We start from the raw sequence: 23432 nt of genomic DNA, 5'->3' as shown, positions 1-23432 counted from the left end.
GGAACACTCAGATTCAATTTCACAACGAAAAGCACGGATGTATACAGTTCAATTTACCAAGCTTGACTTCAAAAGTACAACCTCATATTTTGATACATTTCTTATGCTCAGGAAAAAGGACTGCAGGTCTGGGAATTTATTAAGCAAACCTCATACTGTACATCAAGTATTCATCATTGAGAGGTGAACTCTCACTGGTTGATAAATCATCATGTGCTCGCGGTTATTTTTGCTGCTTACCAGGTGCACACAAAACTGGCTCCCTTAGCTTTACCTTAAGAACTAGTTTGTCAGCTTTCCAGTGCCTCGGGAGCTAAAATTTTACTCCCACCCATTCGTAAAAAAATGGCTCATTTGGAACTAATTGCAATTTTTTTAGCAGTAAAAATCTTTCCCATTATGGGAATCAGCCAGGGCACATATGCCTACCACTTCACATTTTGTAACTTCTTTGACTTGTACAGTGTGCTGGCTGCGCTCTGCCTTCAGTTGTGCAATACACATCCCGTATATGACTGCATCTCATTCATGTTCCATATTCAGGATTCCAAAGTTACCACATGGTTAGAGTTTGTAACTTTCAATCAGAAGGTTGGGGTTTGAATCCAACTGCTGGCTACCTGCTGTGTCCTTGGGCAAGCCACTTTACCTGCTGCTCTTCATCCAGAAGTGTCAATAGGTATCAACATATTAGCTTTGAGTAACCCCTGATTGTCTGGGAGCCCATCTATGGGGAATAGAATTTTCTCAGTTGTTTTGTGCCAAAGACACTTGGATATTCTGATTATTATTGAGCCATTGAGCTTGGTGCAGACTCTGCTCTTAACACAAGGTGGGTGCTCAGAGCCTGCAGGATTTAAAGAATATGGTTTTGGCTCAATCTTCTGTACCTAGGACGTGAAGCTGACAGCGACCAATGATGACCAATACTTTGTCTTTGAGGACCTCCTGTACCAGGTCCTGTTGGTCTTCTCCAGAGACACCCAGGTCCTCAGTCACTTCTCTAACAGCTCAGCCAACCCAGCCAAGTCCTATATCCGAGGTAAAGTCCTGGGAGGGTCAGAGAGATGACGCAGAAAAAGGAGTGTGAGGCAAAATTTAAACGTTTTTTTACTTTTGACCTTCTGTCCATGAGGTTATTTTCCTCTGGTTGAGGCCATCAATAGCAAACTGAACCCATGTATCCCCAACAATTGTAACATTATGAGGGAAACCTCCCAAAGTGGGGACCACTTGTACAGCAGCCAGAACATTGTAAGGACACTCCATAGTTCAACGTTTTCTATTAGTAGAAAAGTGGTCTTAACCAGGATATCCTGCTTCTCAAAATGGTAAGCAAGGAATTCAGTATATGTATTTTGTTAATCTGTGTCAAATAACTTCTTTCAATCCACACAACAACAAAGTCAGATTTCTTGAGCTTTGTCGGGTTTCCCTGTCTACTTTGATATTGGAAGGCTGATTCAATGCAGTCCAATGTTTCTTTGGAAATAAAGTTTGATATAGCTACAACCTGAAATACATGCTGAGTTGAAGATGATCTTATTTGTGGGTGAAATCTGTTGATGGCAACGGTATTTAATTGCTTTTCATAATAATATCTCAGAGAGTTTACCCACTCTTGTTGTAATAAGTCATGTGCATGGTCTTTAACAGATAGTAAATTTACCAACTGGATTGAAACAGTTTGGCAGTTTCTGATGAACACTTGTGACCCAGACTCCAAACCTCATAGAAATATGCAGGAACATTTGCTGGAGGATTTTTATCCTTGATTTTGAATCAGCAGTCAATTCTAAATCGGACCGTAGAAGCACTTCTTGCCAAGGTACTATTCACATTTGGCTCAGTCTAGCCGGGAGACATAAACAGTGGAGAGAATCCTTGGTGTAAATCCCTCTCAATCTGAGATTATGAGTGCAGACAGAAATCAATTTACCTGAAGCAGCTTTCAACCTCAATATAATGCCCTTGTCAAGGTTGTGAGTCAGTGGTCATTGACATTTTGAAGCAGTACTGACAACTTTGAAGTCTTTCCTGTATTTTTTTTGGGGGGGTAGTCTTTTGTCATGTAAGAGTAGAGAATTTTGGAAGAATTCTATCATCGTATCAAAAGAAACTTGTGTTATAGAGACAGAAGGTCACCATGGAAAATGATTTGATTGGTCAGATGTGAAATACAAGGTAGATACTATTGCACCACCTTTGTTTATTCCCCACCTCAGAAATGTTCAGAGATTGACACCGAAATCCTTGAAAATTTTTTTAAAGAATTGTTGGGGAAAAGAAGATTCTTTGTTTATTTAGAGGATTTCTTCATTGAAAGGTCACTGTCATGTTCACTTGGACCCAAAGGATCTAGGTTGAATTTCTAGGCAGGTGGTTTGCGAGCAGCATGGATGCTGCTCGCAAACTCGCTCTCGCATGATCAACGTGATTAAGCACTTCAGTTGAAGTGCTTAATCACGTTGATAATTTACTCAGTATTGTCTGAAATGTTATTTTATTTATTGGGAGAAATTGCACCAAAATGTGCAAATTATTTCTTCTTCATGCTATCATCTAGAAGTAAAGGTAGTCATATTTTCATAGAAACAGAGTAAATTGTCCAATTTCAAAATTGGATATTATCTCAAATAATAATGGAAGAGCACTGTTTGGCTTTGATTTCTATATTACCGGTCTGTACACTGTTTATGAATGCTTAACGGCGTACTTAAACTAACGTCGCAAACATTCCTGCTATATTCCTTTAACCAGTGGCAGTATAAGAATGTCTCAAGACAGTTTAACGGACAAGAAAATGAAAATAATGTGCAAATTTTTGCCCATTATTTTGAAAGAGTTAGTGAGAAAATGAGAACAAAAATAATCAGTGAATCATCACAAAGTAATTTTTAGTGGTTGTCAAATGGGATCATTTAAACCCCCCCCCCAAAATGCAACAACCAGTGAAACATGTATATGACCTGTTCCCATAAAATCCGGACAAGCAGGAAAGCAAGCAAAATTAATTGTTTTTATTTTCAGGTTCCTCTGTCAAATTAGTTTCCCAGTAATATAAATTTTCATTAATCACGCATCCTCATAATTCCAAGAGATTTTGACCCAATCGTTGCTCAGTCTACTGAAATCTTTTTGTAAACATTTTTGTTCTTTGTTACTTTGTCCGGGTTTCACGGGAACAGGTCAGATATTCCCTTTGGATATTTTCTTCCTATTTTCTTCTAATTCTAGGAATGTTAGGTGTGGAGGAATATGCAGTGATATACCCACCCAATGGCATTATCCCGTTCCATGGCTTCTCAATGTATGGTGAGTCGTTACTCCCCATATCTTCCTCCTTCCCTGTTGCTCCTCCCCCACTCACCTTCCACCTGGCCAGTATGTCCCCAATCATGTCTTCCTAACACTGTGTATCCAGTTGACATTTTATTTTGCTGTCCAAAGACTAATACCCATACACAGAGCAAATCTGAAACATTCTAAAGCTTGCCTTCGACAGCAAAAGATAAAACAGAACAGCGCACACAAACAAGCTGCCCCTTGCCAAAATGCAAAAGTGTACGTACTTAAAGTTCTCCAAAGAGCGGTGTTATAGTAGAGTGCATCACAAGTCCCTTCAAGTCCATCACAAGTCAGTCAGTCAGTCAGAAGCCAAGACTGTAGAAATAAAATATGATGAGAACATTCCTTTGTCCCTGTTCACTTTTGACTGGTCTTTCGAAAGGACTTGTGACTGGACTTTGTTTTATGCATCCCTTTAATACGTAAAATTCAATACGTGACATTTTTGTAAAACCTTGAGGTTTTCAGTGCTCATATGTGAAGAAACAGACCACAGAGCCGTATGCCTGGAGAAAGGTTTATTTTTCCTTCAGTACACTATATTTGGAAAAGGGAGATGAAAAAAAGAAAAAGAAAAGTAGAACACCATAATCACAGAGGTTTGTCAATGCCCTGGTCAATTCAGGAAGCCTAGAGGGGCTGATGGAGGCAGCTGGGCTCCCTGGCTAGGTAGGGTATTAATGAGTTAAATCCAGTTAGCTAGATAATAGCACAGCATCCTGCCGGCCGTGACTATTATGTTCACGTCAGTGATACAGGGCTCGGAGGATTTTATAACAGCCATCACGGCACCTGTCTGCAGCATCGATTTCTTCGTACATCCGTTCCCTCCCTTTCAAATTACAGATATTTTTGATTTGCAGTTTATTGGCAATTTGCCATGCTCATATTTACTGCCCGGGGGGCCTGTGGTGGGACTTTGTGGTGTATGTCCTTGCATTTCTTTTCAGAATTTGCAGATTTAAGACATTTTTTTTTCAAGAAAGGAGAACATTTACCAGTACACCAGCTTTGTTCATTTCCCTGTAAACATGGCAGCATCACACTCCTTGTGAGGAGATAACAGCAATCAGTTTTCTTAGCTGGCAGGGCTTGAACACTAGAGGGGGTGGTGCATTTTTGTGGTGTGTCGGTAATAGCTGGAGGGTCCAGTCCACTAATTCAAGCCCCATTGAAACAAATGTAAAATCAGCAGTGCTCAGGGCCCAATAACATGTATGCCAACACCCTTGAGGTTTCTGAAGCATAGATTAGATTATTTCATTGTCCCTAATCTTTCAATTTCTCTTCAATTGTTTGGCGGTTAACCAAATACACCTTTAACTATTCCCACAAAACAATATTATCCCCGAAAAGTTATTTTTCTGAAGACTGCTTGCAGCTGTTTTTCAAGTGGCAACCCTAACCTTTCTCGGGCTCTTAGGGCCATTTTCAACTGTATGTTTTTAGCCATTCTGCTCTCAGATGAAATCCCACAAGACCCAGGGAATGGATCCTGGCAAGGATTTAGATAATCTCACCACTTTAGGGGCCAAGCAAAAGATATATTGTGGGGACACTTTTAATGCTAATGAGCTGGCTAGAAATTATCACTTGAATTGGTAGACCGCACCCTAGGCTTAGCTTCAAGCATTCAGCTCTGCCTCCAGCTTGAGTGTAGAGAGTGGCATAGCCAGGCTCTTCTCAGTGGGGCAAGAGTTCCCCGGCAAGAGTGTCAGTTGCAGTTCCGCCAAACAAGTTCACCCTCAATACCCTGCGCTGAATGAAAACATTGTGGGTGTCCTTACACTTTCTGATAGTTTGAGGTGCTCTCATGCCATCAAAAGTAAAGTTGAAAAATCTTTGAAACATGCTAGAAGTTTGGGGTGAACATGTTCATCAAAGTGTCAGTGCCGGCAGATTTATAGGAAGTCTGAGATATGTGCAGACAATTAAGGTCAAGTTTCAGCAGACCACTCCCTTGCCTTGCTCTTTCCTTTCTTCAGTTTGCACATAGTCGCAAGTTTTAAAGTTCCTTAGAACTCAATTCACTCAGGTTAGCGGATCTGAAAAAAGTTTGGAATGTTGGCAGGAAAACTCTCTATTTCAGCCTACATGAAAATGTTTTGGGACTGAATTCAAAGCCATGATAATTGGTCGTTGTCAGTCACCCCACATAACGAACTCCCGCATAGACACCTGTCTTTCTTTCTGTATGTCCATACACAAGACCAAATTGTTGTGCACTAATTTTGACGCAGGTTAATTACAAGCTTTTCTTCTTCCCCGCACAGTTGCCCCTCTGTGCTTTGTGTACAGTGACCCCTACAAGTTGTACTACATCTTCCGTGAGATGTACACGCGGCACCTATTCAGACTACACACCATATCGTCTCACCCAGAGGTAGGATGGGTTACGATTAGATGTCCACAGAGAGTCCAATCTTAGACCAAACACTCAGTCTCTTAGCTACAGAGACCGAGACCTGGCAATTATGTGAGGATACTCCACCTTGCGCTAGCAAGCTAATTGGGATGGTCAGACATTTTCTCCAATAACCAGGAGATTGTATGGTGGAATCTCACCAGATAAGCTGGCTTATAAACCCATCAATGAAGGACAAAACTTCAATTGTAAAGCCATGTCCGAAAAAGAGGTTCTAGCACTACTGCTGTATATGCTCTCAGTGTTGACCTACATATGTGCAACCAGCATTGACCAACCCTAGCTCTAGATTGCAAGATTCACACAGCCTACAGCTTGTGTTTTCAATAACCACTGCAAAGTGTATTGCTTTTGGTGTCTCTGTTTATGCCAGGGTATCGTGTCCCTCTGTATCCTGTTTGAGAGTCTGCTCCAGTCCAGCCAACCGCAGCTTTTCTACCATCTCAGAGAAGTTGGTGCCCAGCCGTAAGTTCTGCCTGAAAGTTATGGGTGATGTGTGCCCTGGCCATTCTGGGGGTCGGAAATCTAGTTGTGTCATTAGTGAAGCAGGAGAAAAGTTTACTGGCCACTTCTTAAACATAGCAATCCCGGAACAAAGGTGTCTCCAGAACCAACTTTGAAGGGGGAACAAATTTTTTTGGGGGGGGCAGAGATGGGGCAATAAAGTTTTGTTTTGTAATCTTTTGGGGGGTTTCTCTGGTGTGTGTGGCAAAGTGTTGGGAGTGTTTTGGTAGGAAAGGTAAGGAAATTAAATAGCAAAACTTAATATTAACAAAGGTGTGAAAATCCAGCTTTTTAGCTGATTTCAGCTTTTTTTAAGATGTTGATCCTCAATTTCAGCTTTTTTGACCTCCTGCTGTGTACAAACGTATGAGGACTTCTTACATTCCAACTTTTTGCTAGCTGTCTTCAGCTTTAATTTGAAGTGGCCACTCACACCCCTGTATTAAGTCTCTTGCTGTAATTATGGAAAAACTAACCCATGCAACTTGTGTCTTTCGTTGGTAAGCCCTGCCCCCACCCCTGGATCTGCCAATACCCTAAAAAGTTTCTGTCCAAAAGTGAAACACAAGCGCCAAAATATTTCTCCAACTTTCAGCAGATGGCACAGCCTAGGGTCTCCATCTTTGAACAAGAGATCCAGGCATTTTTCAAACCATTGATGTCCACAACCCAATACGAGCTTTCTTCACGGTTTATTTCTGTGTTTTCTGTTGTTGGTTATATCCCTTCGCACCAGGCTGAGGATAGCCTTTAAGTGGATGATGCGAGCTTTCTCAGGCTACCTCGCCAGTGACCAGCTGTTACTTCTGTGGGATCGCATCTTGGCCTACGGGTCTCTGCAACTGCTAGCCGGTAAGAAGAACCGGCCTCTTGTTTTTTCATGAACATCTTTGTAGTGTACTATGCTTGATCTTGTTTGTGCATCTGGAAAGACCACTCGAGTACTGTTTGCTTTTTTGGCACCAAGGTTTGCCTGGGGAAGTAATGTGTTCATGATGACACCCTGTAAAGTTAACTAGTTGGACAGGCAGGAAAATGATTAATTTGGTAATTTTGTTATCTTTGTCAGAATTTTAATACTGTAACAAGTCATTTACGTTATAAAACCCACCTTAAAAATATGGTGCCAGACTTGACAGAAAGTTTGAGGTCTGCCGTTAGTCCTTAAAGAGCCCAGGTAGACAGGATTGCTATGAAAACAGTCGATCGTTTTCACCTTTGGGGTACAGACCCTGGTTTATAGACCTATTGTCCGAGTTGAAAAATCAGAATTTCAGAGGAAAGGTGCATCAGAATAGCTTCTCTCATGTTGTGCTTTAGGGAATGTCAGAGCCTTCAATTAACTGTCAAATGATTCCTGGGGGTTCACTTTGGATAGTCAGAGGATCGTTAGTTCACCCTCGTGGGACATTGATTGATGCCTAAAGGGCCAAAGTACCACCTGCATGTGTGGATCTGTCAAGCTTTCAGGATGGCGGCAAATTAGAGAGGGACTTTTATGTTTGGAGAATTGAAGCATTTTTCAGAATCTGAGCATATTTACACAAATTCATCTCTACTTTACCCTAAGGTTTCTGTAATGCCAGAGTCCCAGTGACACCTTTTGTGGTGGTTGAAGTTGGATCACATGTGGTTTTACTTTGTCAAGTTTCCAAGAATTCCAAGGGAGAATCTCACATTTGACCACTGAAATTTGTCTCTGTCAGTGTTAGTTTTGTTCTTCAGGGCTTCTACTCAAAAAGAGTGCCCGCTTGTGCTTTGTTATTATATTCTCTTGCCCGTCACTGTTGGATACGATTTGACGGACAGACACCTAGGAATGAAACTACTGAAAGTGTCAAAATGGCCAGTATTGTTTATTTGTACTTGAAATCATAGTGGTAGCTGCAGCCATCTTTGCATTCCGACGTGTCAACCTAATGGAGACATCATCGTTTGCTGCAGCTGATGCTGTCTTGGCCGACCTGACAACTCTCCAGATCATTCCACTCACACAGATCTTCATGTTTCCGACATAATCCTTTCCAATTTCACTGGAAAATTGTAAAGGGGAGGGGTTAGTATCCATTTTGCCTAATATTCCCGAGGCCAAGGCTAATGTCAGTTTTAGAGAACTCTCAAAGAGGTCCTGTTTTGTTTGTACGGGAAAACAGTGTCAGCTGTATATTTTTAAAATGGGCCAAACTGTAAATTAGACCAGCATGACAGTGAGGTACTATCTCGTTTCACTATTTCAACCCAACAACTTTTTCCATTTTTTGAAACATTCCACCAAACTGAACAAACCTAGAATTCACTGTTGAAGTTGAATTTCTTACTTACAAAAAGTCCTATTCACTTCTGGACTAGTTTAATATTTGATTAAGAGTATTACAATAATCGTTTCATTAGAATCAGACAGATCAGTTTGTTGTACGCCATAATTTAATTGTCTTTGGTCCCTAGAAACTTCTGACACATAAAGATACATATTGCAGGTGCTTATTTACAATTCTTCAACAGCCTCTTTAACTGGCAACATAGAAACTATTGCCAACTAATCATAATGTATATAAAACAGCTTTTGTCTGGAAAATGTATAGTGTACACATTTTACGCATGGATTGATTTGTGAAAATAAAACCAATTTGTTATTCACTCTGTGCGTGAATCACAACAAAATCAGTGGATTCAAAAGTTGGGATACATGTCGTATGATTATGTAATTTTTGTCACACTGTAAATATAACTTAAGTTTCAACATATCATCAGATCCTTTGATATTTGTCTTTCCTTGCTTTATAAAGGCTAGCTCATACTTCAGGGAATGTTCAAGTTAAGGGAATATGACAACATACTTTTGCAACAAAATTCACTTGAGTTGAAATGTTCAACTTTTGCAAATTTGCAGTGCGAATGTTTGATCTGATGTGACAAACTGAGTCTTCTTTATTTTCACACTAAGTGTGAATGCTTTGTACTACTTGACCCAGATCTGCATGCATCTGTGTAAAGGATTGTGTTGGTGTGCACTTGTTATTTTCAAAGTTTTTTTGCGAGAGAGAAGTATATTTCCTGAAAAATCTTTTTAAAAAAAATCTTGAAGATAATTTGTCTGTTTTGGAAGGCTGGGATATAGTGATGCAGGGCTATTGATCTACATCAATAAAAAAACTTTTCCTAGGCAAGTTATAAAATGTAAGCAAGATATTGTGATATTCTAAGCAGTGCGATACTGTTAGCCAGCTGAATACATCATGCACAAGGCAATTTGTTCTCACTAGACTAGTTATGCTAAGCATGTATGTTTTTGCTTTAAGCGAACATGCTTGGATATGTATGCCTCACTAAAGACTCATTGGGCAATATTAGAAACCATTGCTGTGGGGGGTACCTGTGTCAAGCTCATTGGCAGGTGCGTGATGTGCATACGTTACATGCCTCTCTGACCAATAAAGTGCTGTGACTTGCAAAAAGGTGCATGCACTGCATGTGATAAAGAACATCCGTGTTAAGGTTGGTTCATACTTCATGCGAAAGCAAACATAGATGTGAATTGGTGATGGCAGAGGAAATATTCGCGCAGCGAATTTGCAATGTTGAACACATTTCAGTTTTTTTGCGACGTCAAATTCACTTTGCCTTCACATTGGCCTGTAGTATGAACCCGCCTTTAGAGTGGTGCCCCTGCCATCGTGGTGTCTCCTTAATGCTTCTCGGAGGAGTTGTCACCAGTCAGCACCACAGCTGTCATCGTGGGGCTGAAGATATCCTCTGCAAAGTCTTCTCTACCTCCACCACTTTGAATCGCTCCCACTGCGAGGTCACATCCAGGTCATCCAAGCACTCGTCTTGGGTAGGGTACGGCTCATACTAAAACAGACAAAAATATGTATATTTTCAAGTCTATTGTAAGTTAGTCTTGTGTATGTAAAACACACTTCCCAAAAAAGTACTATTCTCTGAATAGGATGAAGACTTTTTTTACAAATGTAACAAAAGTTTCGGTAGATTTTTATTGTTTTGTCTTGTTATTTCAATGGCGAATAAATTTCAAAGTCAAAGAGAACGAGTTCCCTTTTTCCCCATTCATGTGGTAGGTGCTAAGTCTGAGATGATTTAGTTTTGGAAAAAAAAAGGCCTTGGCACCCCAAACTCAAAAAAAAAAAATAATAAAAAGACAGAACAATTCCAGATATTGGGACCCTAAGAATTTGCTCTTTCTAATGGCCGTTTTTGAATTTTTTTTTTGCCATTTTTTTGTGTCGCTGTCACATCTGACGTATGATTTTGTAAGTTCAGAACACATTTTCTATTTCCAAGAGTGACGAATTAATGCAAATTACCTGCCAAACAAATAGTAATAGTTTGAAATCAATACCGGGAACATTTCCATGTCAAATAACAAAGGTCAGATGTAACAGGGTCACAAGAATGTCACACTTTTGGAAGACTAATTTTTGGAATTAACCATATCACAGCGCCCTTATGGGAAGTACACTGTATTTGCAACTGGGCCAATTAAATCAGCCATTGGCACTCATAGTGCTTGAGAAATTGTCTTCATGTAAAATGAATTTGCCTCCAAGTTAAGCGCAAGTCTGTATGCTATGCTCACCCTCATCTCAATCTGTGTGAAGACCCTCTCATCTGCATATTTGAGGAAGAATGTCTTGTTGATCCGAATGGCTTCTGCCCCTTGACTCACCTATAGATATGAAAAACAGTTTATGTTTAAAATACAGAACAATAATCAGTTCGGGCTGGCTCAGCTGAACCCAAACAACCGTTCAGGGGAACCTCTTGTTTTGTTTTGGGCGAGGGAAAGGGATCAAGAGATTGAAATGAAATGTATGTTAAATTATATAACCTGGTTAAAGCAAAGTGCAAAATGTCAGTGTAATACACGCCCAAGTGATTTTCTTTGTTTTATGTTGTCCAGTGTCTGGCTACATGGTTCATGCATACACATTACTTGTACCTAAATTAGCAAAAATGTATGCTATGAGGTAATCTCGAACCCAGGGCAAGTGTTAGCAGCGAGTATAGTCAACTATGATTTGACCACCATCACCCAAACGATGAATGGTTTGGACCAAAAGTCAGCCAGTTGCAACCAGGCCCTCAGGCATGGACTCATCGCTGGCTGTCAATAGTTGCTTTCATTATAAAAGTGCGAGGGGACATGACTGAAATGAAATTTATTGTATGAAATGGTAGAGACTGTGAATGCAAACCGATGGCAGAACATGACCGACAACTGGTTTTGCAAAAGAGTTCAACTGTGCTTGTTTGAGTGGCATCTATTGCCTGTACACATTTGTTGGAGGCCATCAACTGGTTGTGGAACCATAATTCATGCCTGGACTTGCCCCCAAATTTAACGTCAAATAAACTCTTTACTTAGGAAAGAGAAGTAGATTATCCAGGAAATTGCGATATCGCAAAATGCACAAAAACTTACCAAGCTCACACTTGTTTCTTTAAATGAGGGCAAAACAGTCAGCATTCCCTACAGTGATAGCAAGTAAATTGGAAATAAAAACCTTTCACTATTCTGTTGACGTCCACGTTGGACTCAGACTTTTTATCACAGAAGACTAAAAAGAAAAAATAATCCATGATGGAAACTGAAAATTATGGGTAACTATACTTTAAGCAGAAATCTGATCTTATCTAGCTACAAGTGTTTTAGAAAAGGAATTATCAATGGAGAAAACTGATAGTGGTTCTCCAATCTCTGCAGTTTGTTCAATGAAACAACAACGTCAGTGCTCTCTATCTGTCTATTCTTCTATATGTTAATGTTGGTACTCCCCAAGCAGGAGCAATAAACTAAATTGTAGCTTTTTATGAACGTTCTAAGGATGAATACAGTGTATTAATATTAAACTGGCACTGGCAAATTCTTGTCTAAGTTTCATTTTCGTCTCTGGCTTTGTCTGATTCCCCCCCTCCCCTCATGTTTTGCTTGAGACGCAGAAATGTATACTGTCAACCTAAAGGTGAAAGTAGTTTTATTTAGTTTGAACAGTTGACAAGCAGTTTCATTTGTTGAAGACAAAACCTGAGAAGGACAAGTACTTGAGATTTGGAAAACATCCAAACCCTGTTATGTACTCACAAAGACATCACCTGCCTCCAGCTCAGCGACACGCACACAGTACGGTATGTCAAGCTCGCTACCACGCTTGATGCAGCCATTGAGTCCACTGCTCTCCAGCAGCTTCCGAGGTTTCTGCAAAGCAATAACAATTCCTCAGGAATTGTAGCAGCTATGAATTGAATAAGAGAATTGGTTTGGATGCCGCCGGACACGATGAAAGCCAAACTTTGCTCTTTATGTGGAATAGGGTGATGTAGTAGCAATTCCCACACACAGTGATGCATGCATGGATTTAACCAAGAAATTAACTAATTTAAAATCAAGCAGTGCAGAGAAAATTGCTCTTGAGAATGAGCAGACTGCCACACGGAGGCCGCCATGCAAGGTGCTAACTTGGAAGCAAAACGTCCATTCCACTTGCTGCGTGGTTGTTGAGCAGTGTCCCAAGGAATGTGATGCGTGGATGCAGTTTGGTGGATGAATCAATGGATGAAATGGAATCATGCAAAATGAAGGCACAAACCGGTTGGTGCCACACTGATTAGTGCCATGAGAGATCAAAAGAAACAGGGTACCTTGCCCAGAGACTACCAGAGGTCAAGAGAAGAAAACAAATGGAGAAAGAACAAAAAAACAGGACCTGAGAGGTTAGTCTATGCTACTCAAAAACAAAGCAAAACACTATGTTTGAAATACATCTGGGAACCCAAGAAATCACCAGTGCCTTGACACTGGTGGAGACCATTTGAGGAAGTTTGAAAGATGTGTGTAAAGTAGGGAAGGTGACTGGGATTACTGTTGTCTCAAATGTACTTGGCATCTTGCAAGTTTTTTTGCTAAGAAAAATAATCCTATATAGTTCAGACTACTGAAGATTATGTACAAGGCAATTTTTACATTTTTACCCCAGATTTGTTGATGACCGTAAACACTATGATTGAAAGACATCCGCATAGAACTGGAAGAACTTCACAAAAAAAATACCCTGTGGTCAAAGGAATGGCAGACTTTCTCTCTTGAATTGCTACAGAACACTATTTATAGATTGGCCTTTGACCTACCTCAGTCCACATGCCTGGTTGGAGGTTGCGTCTTCTCTCCATTACATTGTCCGAGATACCAGATATGGGAGTCCTCTGCTTGAAGCCACTATCGGCACTCTGAGGTTTTGGTGTCGTCAGAAAAGTTGCTGTGAAGGGAAAGATGAATTGTGCTTGAAAAACAGGTCTCTTAGCCACTAATTGCAAGCAGTTTTAGGACTTTGGCTGGATATAACATGTCCATGTTTGTAAGCCGCTAGGTAGCAGCCACAGTCATTTCCCATAGACGCATGTGTCACTGGTGGCCACAGCTAGCTGATTCAGACAAGACCATATCATTTGTGATGGACAACTTCTCTGGTTCACAGATTGTGAGCCAGCCACATAACTTAAGTACAATGAGAGGAAGAGCTAGGATCCCTAATTTTGTTTGTTTAAATGACCTAGTTGTGGCCAGTAGTAACACACATCTACATGTACGTGGGAGACTGTGTTAGCTACATTGGACTTGTTACTGGCTCCTGCAGCCACAAAGTTATTTCTGTCACAACCATAGCTTTCACAGCCTTAACATGCTTAATCTCCTCTCTATCCACCCTTGAGGGGAGTTTACTCACAGAGTCCATGTACATGCATCTGAACTGTGGGCACCATTCTATTCTCGAAAGGGGCCGGGGGCTTGGACCATCAAGGAGCAGAAAACCTGAAGGTTTCTGAGTTTAGATCAAGATACAACTTTTAAAAAAAGTGGGCCCCTTCCACAAGTTTCCTGTACCCATGGCTTGGGCCTGGCTGTCAGGTTCAGTGCAGCATTCTGTGAGCCAGTGTCACAGATGTACCAGATTGGACTGTGCCGAGTTCTGAATGAGTTCAAAGACTTGAAAAGATCATCAACACACATTGACAAATGCAGGAACGTGGTAACAGCCAACTGACAACAGTCTAAAAATAGACGAAGCACAGTGGCACCAGTTACTTCGTCTACCACCAAGCCTACCTTTTCCACCCAAAGGTGAGCTAGCTGAGTCTTGGGGTGTCCTTATCTGAGGTATGGTCTTCTTCTTGTTGGCTCCAGGCCTCTTAATCTGGTGTATTTGGCTCATCTCTATGGCACCCATGGCCTTCTTGTATTCCTTGTAGTTCTTCTTTGAGGGATCAAAAGCACAGACCCCTGGTACCAGACGCTTCAGAACATCACAGGTACCCTGCAGGTGAAATGTAAATTTGTGTCTTCAAAATGTAAAGTTGCTGGGTACTGAATACATAACCCCTTCTTTTGAAGGGGATGAATTACATATAAAAGTTTGCCCCTGAAAACTGGTCCCAACAGTTACAATACTAAAGCATGCCTTATAGGGGGAATAACTGGTTAACAGTTGTTGGTACTTCCAAAAAGCATCGCACGCTTGTCCGTGCATGTTGATATTGTCACAGTGCAGTTTACTTGGGATTCCTTATTCTACTCAACAAAAATACATGTAAACTGATGCCAATTTCAAAATTATTCCATAACCTGTTTCCCAAGATCAATCCTCCTCCTAAGTACACCTCTTATTTTCCCAGATCCAACCTCCAACTGGAACTTCCACGCCCTCAATCCATCCTCAATCCCCCAAAGTCCTTCTTCCACTACCCACCTGCAACTCTCTCTTAGATCTAATCTCCCTTTTGTCGTCCATCAACTCTCCCCCTCCATATCCACCCACCCTGATCCACAGATTCTTTCCACCCTCCCACATCTGTGGTCTGAAGTAAACATTAAAAAACTCTTTCAAATCTTTAAGATTTAAGAGTGACCAAATAACAACCAAAACGACTATACTTACTGACTTGACCACGTATATCCAGTCATTTGTGTTACTGTCAGGAACAATAACCTGGCCTGGTCTGAAAAGTGAAAGAATCGCAAAGCAGAAGATCTCACAGTAACCAAACATTATTTTATTTGAAACAGAGACTAGACAGACAGAAAGTAAACAACAACTCATTCCTCTTTGTTAGCAACGGCTTTCAGCTTAATACGTGTTTGCCTTATATCCTTGCTAAAGATTGTCAGATGTTTTCTTTCAATTCATCGATCACAGATTCCCATAACAAAGCTGTCATAAAGGATAATTTGCAGTTGTATCACAATCAGGATTTCCGCCATACGCTCCTGCTCAAATGCATTACCATCACACGAGGACACTACATGCACCTGCTAATTTACGCCAGTGAAAACCTTTCTCTTAAACTTCAGCCCATAAACAGATGAGGACAAATAATCATCTATTACTGTGTACTTGTGAAGCATACTACTGTTCCATTCCTTTGGTTTTATTCCTAAGACCGAAACTTTTCTTTACACAAAGACTGCTAAGACTCGGTAGTACTGTTCATTCAGGTAACCTTTCTTGCAAGTCATAGTCACAGAGGATAACCAGCCCCAGTGCATGTGTCCTCCATTTGCCCTCTGGAGTCTGTCAGACTATTAAATCTACATTTTCATCTTCTGCATAGAGACCACCACAACTTTTAATGCTCTGAGACATTACCTGTAGTTCTGAATGCCCCAGTTGACGGGAGAATCCAGGAGTTTACCAAGACCACTCCACATCTGGAAAACTGGTATTGTCCTGAGTGGGCCAAAAATAACAGCATTAAGAAATTCTGTCTTAAACAAGAACAAGGCTCCACCGATAACATCATTTGAAGTTAGAATTTTAGCCAGATGCATTACAGTTTATGTTCACAGTTAATTGTCAGTTTATGCTCACCCTAAATATTTGATGCAGTCCTCTGGTTTTATGTTTAATTTGGTGTTGAAGACCTGAGCATAGTCCTGTGAAAATAAAAACATGGCATAAGTCATTAACTCTTGAGAAAAAGCATGTATAGCATTTATTCACCAAGTAAATTATATTTCCACAAGCCATACATTATTACATCTAGTTGTTTGCAATTTTTCACAATGCACGTAAATGCTGAACTCGGAATGCCACAATTGTCATCTGCAACCCTGCCTTAATCTTTTGCTGAATACAGCACCCCTGATTTAACATTGGCAGCTTGTATACTCTACTGCAGAGTGTAGAAAATCACTTTTTTTAAAACCATAAACCAAGTTTTATACATAGGAACATGTCATTTACTGCTAGAGTTATCTTTGTTCATTTTATTGCACAAAAGTCAGACAATGTACTGTTGCTATCAGCAAATCAAATAACTGCCAGATTTTGCTAGAAAAGTTCCCCCCTCCCTGAACTACAACAGCAATCCCAGTCAAGCCTGATATCAAGAACTATACAAAGCAGCCTCACCTCAGAATGTAGACAGAACATTTCCACTTTGTTCTTGGTCATTACGGTGCTGGTTCTCTTGCTTCCACGGATTAAATCATTCTCCTGCAAAGCAAGACGGTTATCATTTGATCATTTGAAGCCATATTGCCTTGAAACAAAACACTGTGAACTAAGCTTCACAGCTTGGAATGTTCACCCGAGAGTGCAAGGTTTCATTAATCATAAAATGCATGACTTTGAATCGTATGTATTTCAAGTTAAAAAATACTTACTCCAAACTTGTCCCCTTTCTTCAGCAAATATGTCTGTCCAGCTAAGGTTTCTGTCACTTTTGAAAGAAAAATATGGAAACATTTATAAATGCACTTTTTATTATCTATTCAAAACTGTAACTTATCCCTCTTACCGATGGAGCTTTAAAAAAATGTAAGGAAAGGGTGTAACTCAAGGAAGATTCCTTGTGTAAACAACTGATAAATTCCAACCATAATAACCATGGCCCTTTCTTAAAATCTTAGCATCACTGGAAAAAGGTTTACTTAGAACTGTGGCGAAGACAAGGTTACAGTAGCAACTGTATGAGCATGCCCTTCATGGGCTTAGCTTAGCCCAAGTTTGGAATCTGATAAAGACATTCAAAGTGTCTTCCCACTTGCATTGGCCCCAAATAACTTAACAGGTGTCTGGATCTTACAATTTCCAGACAGGACAACGTAGAGTCCCTCTGCCTCCTGTCCCTCCTTGATGACGACACGGTTGGGTCCATACCTGGAATCATGAATTATATTCCACAAATACTGTCGTGTCAACTTCTTATCTTCAAGTAAGATCTCAAAATCCCAAAGTAGCCTCTCGATTCCTGAAGGAGACACATTGGTGCAGGAAGCAAGGCTTGTTTATGAGCTGGTGTGGCCAGTATAACGCAATATTATGCAAAGCTACAGCTTTTCTCGAAATCTACATTTTGAACGGCAATTTCTTGATGAAGTTAATTTGCCATGTGGGACCCTTTTCGCATCCTTATTTACTTTCACCTGAAATGATTTCTTTTGCCACTTACTCATCATACCACGCGTATTCGCACATTTTCTTCTGGACTTCAGGGGGATATTTGGCAAACTCTTCCACATGTTGCATGCTCCTTACAATCTGCAATGGAAAATTACCAAAGCACGCTTGAATGTCTCCATGACAGGTTGAAGTAGGCATCAAGGACACTGTAAGAAATTGTTGGAGCTGTACAGCATCTTAAAACATCTACAGAACATTATGAGGATGACAACCATATCAGTAATCCTTCGGATGACCTGTCTTCAGAGATGAAAGGAATCAATCTGGGCAAAGGAGGGCCTGGTGCTCTGGACTGAAAGAATATTTTTCCATTAAGAAAGATTCTGTAGGTCACTCCTGTCAGTTTGCTGCAACTTTTCCTTTTATTTTAAATGCAGTTCCCATCAGTTTTCTTCATTCAATGGAAACTTCATATTCCGAACTAGAATCCTGTTAATGTAATTTGCAGATATCTTTTTATGATTTGTTTTCACTGGATGGTTACTATTTTTTCTACTTGCATTTTCAATCTGTTCCTGTGTCCTTTCCTCCTCTGGCACCCTCAACAGCTCCTTGATTCTCTTGGGGATTCCCTCCTGTTCAAATTTTTGGACAAGTGTTTGGACAAGTTTTGTTAAGCCTGTTGTTTTCAAGGGAGAGGGTACATTTTCATGTAAAGAAAAGAAATGGTTGCACATGCACAAGAAACATGCAACAGAGAAACTTCAGCAAACATGCAGCCGAACTTTAGTGGAGTTTAGAAAATGCTCAAATACATATCAAGAAACCCTCATCACCATTTTGACTTTTTTCCCTCATCAACAACATGTTTTCTCTTGAAAAGCTATAGATGCATTATGCCTCCACAACTAGGATTTAAAAAAAATAATAAATCTGGCAAACAAACCCCTCTCTTTGAGAATCGTTGGAACTCTGAAGCATCAAAGGTCATGTCTGGGTAGGCTGAGCTGATGATGCCTCGGGGTAGTGAGCCATCATTCCCTGTCCGACGAGCCTCCGCTTCTGCCTGGCTCATGATGTTCTGAACTACCTCCAGTAGACTACCTTTTAAGGCCTTTTCGGATGCAGCTCTGTGGAGTAAAGGATGGGATACTGTCTCCAAAAACACAAGACACAGAGCTTAAAGAATTTTAAGTTCCTCAAAGTTTTGTCAACTGCAAAACTTTACAGATCAAATAGGAAAACTAAGAATAAGGCCAATTTTAAATACTTAAGAATTGTTAATGCCTCTTATCAAATCTAGACAAACCCACCCAGTGACAAGTCACTATTGCACGAACATCACATAAACTTTGGCCGGGAACTCGTTTCAGCTTAGCAAATTTTCCCAGCAAGTATGACTAACATTCTCAACATCTCCGCAGGGGTAAAATAATTTCTATTTGCCAGTCTTTCCAATTTTGCCCTCCTCGACTTTCCTTGATTTTTCTCTTTATTTCCACCTTAAGCAGTCCAATCTTTTCATTTGCTTCTTTATATCTCTGTCACCAACATCTTTGCAGCCTATATATGGCCCTTCAGAATCCCCCTTTCTAAGCCTTTTGTGATGACAAGCCATAGTTGTGCTTTATTGTATCACAGAGGCTGTCGGTCCTCAGTAATCGGATTGGATGAAGGAGGATTAACGGACCATTTGCAAACATGCAATAAAGCATGTCTGTATATGTTGGGACATACTTCTTAGCTCATTATAGATCCAAATAAAAAGCTTACTTGAAGTACTTCAACCCCTGGAGGGGTTAGAATCTCCTTCTCCCTAGTGTAAATAGATGCAGAAATCGACTGGAAAGGGATTTGAACCCCTACCCTACACAGCACAATTCCAGTGATGACTGAGCATTCTAGCTGTATGTTTGCAGTGTCCCGATTTATCATTGTGGTCCAAGGGGTACTAAACATGGCGTCATATGCCACAAGTGAACCTATTTAGGCCCCCTATTGTCAAGCACTGAGAATATGTAACTAACTAGAATACTGTGTCAGATTATCACTACAAAATCATGCTCTATTCAATAATGTAATACAGGCCTTTTATAATAGTGCGCCTCCAAAAGTTTGCAAAGCATTGACCAATCACAGTGCAAGAAATCTGACGACCAAATGCACGTTTGGAAAGGGTCGTCAGATTTCACACACTGTGATTGGTCAAAGCGTTGGAAACTCATGGAAGTGCACTATTGTGAATCACCTGTATTTAACAATTGGCATAACTGGGGGAGGGGCAGGTCCCTTCCCCTCCCCTGTCCACATCCCCAGAAATGTCCCTCTCAGAAATCGAAAAAGAAACAAAAACAAAACAACTGTCTTTAAAAAACAAGAAATATTTTATGGGCATTATAATGTGGGGTACAAATAATGTCTTTCGTTAATAAATATTATTCTTCGTTTTTCATTACATGAAATATTCTTCCATTATGTACTTACCTCATGTAGCTGATGCAAGCCATGCATAGCCACCGAACGGCATTGGCCTTCAATTTGAAGCGTTGGTAGGGCTGGTAAGTGGCGAGAAATACGTTGAAATATATTTAAGTTGAAAGTGAAATTCTTCATCAAACATCAAATGTCTGTGTAAACTGCAGTTCTTAACCTGGAGAGAAGACTGTAATATCTTAACTGGTATTTGGAGTCACGATTTGGCACGGCCCTTGCCAGCTGGTTACCTAATTTTTCTTCCGAAAATATTCTTCCTTGCCGAAATAGCCTGGGTTGAAATCTTTAGATTCACTGCAGAAAAGTTCCTTTACCTTTATAGTAAAGCTACAAGATGACAGACTGTTATTTAATTTGCTGTGATACATTCTTACAGGCGAGCTACGCTCTGAAACTCTTGGAATTGTCTTCAACTTCTTTCTCTTGTCTTGTCATTGTTGACAATGATCAATGACGAGGTTTTTTTTCCACAGTTAAAGTCTAATTAATTCCCAAAGTTTTATTTGACTCACTGTGGGTCCAGCCGGTTTCTCTGGCTTGAGTAAATCCTCCTGGATTAACGCTGTCGTCCTCCGACGGCCCATGCCAGGTCTACTACCGGCTGACGACCCCCCATGCTTGCGGTCATATTGAGACACAACAGCTACCCTCCTGCACGCAACCACACAATTATCAGTGTTTTTATTTTTCTGAGAAGAAAAGTCAGAAAATAGTGCATGCGTTTTGGTTTTCCTGAGAGAGAGATACATTGCATGGTCACTTATAATCATTCAAGACACTGATGGTTGAGATATTTTCTCTCTCTAGCCTTACTTTAGTGTTCATTATGGCAGTCCCACCTTGGCCTGAAAATTTACAACCTTTTGAGACATAGCACCCAAAAATGTAGGGATTTTCTTGCGTTTCAATGCGAAAAGGAAGAATATGAAAAAATCATGATGTACACACGTGCCGATGTCATGCATCCTACAAAAAGAACAACTTTGGGAAAGTTGCTTCTTTTGGGGGGATGTGTTGATCTCTTTAAACCAAAACCGGCCCGGACGTTTTTCCTGCACTGTTCAAACATATTTTGGCTAGTAACCTGGTATAGGGCTTAGATCTGGGCTTCAACGTAGTAGATGTGCATAAATCATTCCATTAGTACATCTAGACAGACATTTACAATGAGCCTTCAACCATGGAGGAATAAAACATACGCTCATCAGTCCAGTCATTGCAGTGCGACTATTAAAAAGTAAAAATGATTGCGAACCCAGGAGCAGGTGTCAATTTCGGAGTCCTAATTTCAACAGGTCTTGGTACTTGAGCTCTGTTGTACACTAGATTCAAGTACTTACTCCATTTTGCCCTAGTTCTCCGTATAGTCACGCGTTCATCATGCTTAGGTTACTGTAAGGATCAGGCATCACCTCAAACCGATGCATGCTGGCCGTACATAATTGAATAAACTTCTATTCCTTTTTTAATGTTGAAGAAATTGGCAAAACTCCTGGCCCCGCCGCGTCCGACCCAATTCAACAGCAGTAATGCGGTCAAAACACTCCGCACTCAGTAGATTTACTAGATCCCCTGCAGGCGACAGAGGTTAAAGTTGTGGGTTGAGGGCCCCTGCAGAAAGGTTTCCGCATGATTTGACTGAACAGACAGCCGCGTGGACATAAATTCCCCCAATGAAAGACCCTAAGATGAGGTCTTGTTGCTGTCCCTGATCCACTTCTTGGGGCGCATGAAAGGATAATAGAAGCCACAAAGAGGCTTAGGACACCAAGGCAACTTAACGCACAAAGATTGGTTGATTGCTAAATCAACGGAACATAAGAAGCCATCATCATTGCTCGGTTAAGGTTTTATCACCAGATATTCATCTCAGAAAAACAGTAGACTATGACGTTGTGAATGTTTCCAGCTTTGCTATAGTACGTTAGGGCCTACTCTTCCGTTTAACCATCTGATAGCCATGTGTTAGCGACACTCTTTATAGCAATTGTATAACTCTATTAAGTGTACAATAATCGCAACATTACGAGACTTTCAAACTTTCTTGACTGACTAACTATGTAAAATAAGCTCGGACAGAGATAATCCTGATTAGATAAAGGAATCCAGTGGTTTCCAAGAATGTCTCTAAATGCACATTTCATGAGCATGACAGAACGTTCCATTTTACTCCTTTTGTTGTCCAGTGCCTTCGAAACATTTTTTTGCTTGAGTGACAGTCGAATTCTTGTCTGAGGCGACTGATTCATTTCCATTTAGACAGGAAATTTCGACCGTTTTACTCATTTTTTTTTTACAAATTAAGTCAATCTTTGGTGTAAAACAGGCCAAGAACGATAACCTCAAGCCTGAAAGTTTGGTATCAATAACTTATTCAAACACAGTGCGATCGGTGTTTTTTCTAAACAAAATGAATGCTGAGATGAGATTACCTGTTTCTGAGACGATCGGAAACAACTGGTTTATCTTCCATATTTCAGACTGTCAAAAGATGACTTGAAGACTCAGCATAACTTATACTTCAGAGAGAACTGGACACCGCCAACACGAACACAAGACCGAGCGACTACTTTCCAACATGTCGACAACCCACCATCATACATAAAACTGTTCCTAAGAAACTGGAGCTGTACGCAAAGTCAATGTATATGTATACTGTATGTTCAAAATATTGATCTTAAAGAGGGCCTTTCCGTATACTTCAGTGTTCAATATGCTAATGGTTCGTGGCCGGGTTTGGCTTTATGCGAGCCGTTCGAATCGATCTCAGCGTCTAGGAGACTTGAAAATCTAATGAGAATCTCTGTGGGGGTAATTTCTCAGACAGTGGTTTGATGGGGGGGGGTTTCACCTCAGCTGCAGATATTACCAAAAGGGGGAAATGATTACACACTTAGATGGTGAATTTTTTTTCTTATTTAAGGTCGAGCATGACGTAGATTAATTAAACTATAGCTTTGTGGCCCTGAGGACAGGCTAAAAACGATTTGGGATTTTTTTTCACGTATACACTTTACTACCCCCATTGTTGTAGCATAAATCTTACTAAAACACTGGTTAAAAAATTGTTGTTATGCGTCTGTCCCAAATAAAGGGATACAAAGGGATAAAATACAATGGGAATGTGCTTCAGACAGCAACCACGGGTACCAGTTTCCAAAAAGTCAGTTGGAGAGAGGACAGGGAGTTTTTAAAGTGTGGCTGCGATTGATTCGTCTTAGACATGAATGTTTCTGGACCTTTGT

At 40.5% G+C, this 23432-nt stretch overlaps 2 protein-coding genes across 9 annotated transcripts in view; one reads left to right on the top strand and one right to left on the bottom strand.

The window, feature by feature from the left end:
• The window catches only part of LOC110973239 (TBC1 domain family member 19-like), a 164548-nt gene extending 154789 nt beyond the window's left edge, over positions 1-9759 (top strand). The window contains exons 11-17 of one of the 2 annotated variants that reach the window (XM_022223917.2): positions 895-1042; positions 3238-3315; positions 5622-5731; positions 6147-6238; positions 7014-7129; positions 8156-8333; positions 9064-9759. In XM_022223917.2, the coding sequence (XP_022079609.1) occupies positions 895-1042; positions 3238-3315; positions 5622-5731; positions 6147-6238; positions 7014-7129; positions 8156-8295 (684 nt within the window). In that variant the 3' untranslated portion in view covers positions 8296-8333; positions 9064-9759. Of the gene's footprint in view, positions 1-894; positions 1043-3237; positions 3316-5621; positions 5732-6146; positions 6239-7013; positions 7130-8155 lie in introns of both variants that reach the window. The other variant, XM_087132983.1, reaches the window with a different exon arrangement.
• Positions 8684-23432, bottom strand: part of LOC110973238 (uncharacterized) — a 19264-nt gene continuing 4515 nt past the window's right edge. For 3 of the 7 annotated variants that reach the window (XM_087132981.1, XM_022223911.2, XM_022223913.2), the window contains 18 exons: positions 20700-20838; positions 20179-20249; positions 18641-18824; positions 18255-18329; positions 17744-17832; positions 17378-17451; positions 16956-17011; positions 16702-16785; positions 16159-16223; positions 15937-16017; positions 15229-15289; positions 14400-14607; positions 13424-13551; positions 12938-12949; positions 12381-12494; positions 11721-11768; positions 10875-10964; positions 8684-10129 (listed from right to left, as the gene is read on the bottom strand). In XM_087132981.1, the coding sequence (XP_086989107.1) occupies positions 10007-10129; positions 10875-10964; positions 11721-11768; positions 12381-12494; positions 12938-12949; positions 13424-13551; positions 14400-14607; positions 15229-15289; positions 15937-16017; positions 16159-16223; positions 16702-16785; positions 16956-17011; positions 17378-17451; positions 17744-17832; positions 18255-18329; positions 18641-18824; positions 20179-20249; positions 20700-20838 (1702 nt within the window). In that variant the 3' untranslated portion in view covers positions 8684-10006. Of the gene's footprint in view, positions 10130-10874; positions 10965-11720; positions 11769-12380; positions 12495-12937; positions 12950-13423; positions 13552-14399; positions 14608-15228; positions 15290-15936; positions 16018-16158; positions 16224-16701; positions 16786-16955; positions 17012-17377; positions 17452-17743; positions 17833-18254; positions 18330-18640; positions 18825-20178; positions 20250-20699; positions 20839-21527; positions 21748-22619; positions 22834-23432 lie in introns of those variants that run through there. The other 4 variants (XM_022223914.2, XM_022223915.2, XM_087132982.1 and 1 more) reach the window with 4 other exon arrangements.

Source organism: Acanthaster planci, linkage group LG02 (assembly GCF_054643075.1).
Source record: "Acanthaster planci isolate LZ-2023a linkage group LG02, COTS_SCS, whole genome shotgun sequence".
In the NCBI taxonomy this organism is placed as follows: Eukaryota; Metazoa; Echinodermata; class Asteroidea; order Valvatida; family Acanthasteridae; genus Acanthaster; species Acanthaster planci.
The sequence above is the reverse complement of the archived record's forward strand: the minus strand, read 5'-3'. Positions and strand labels throughout refer to the sequence as shown.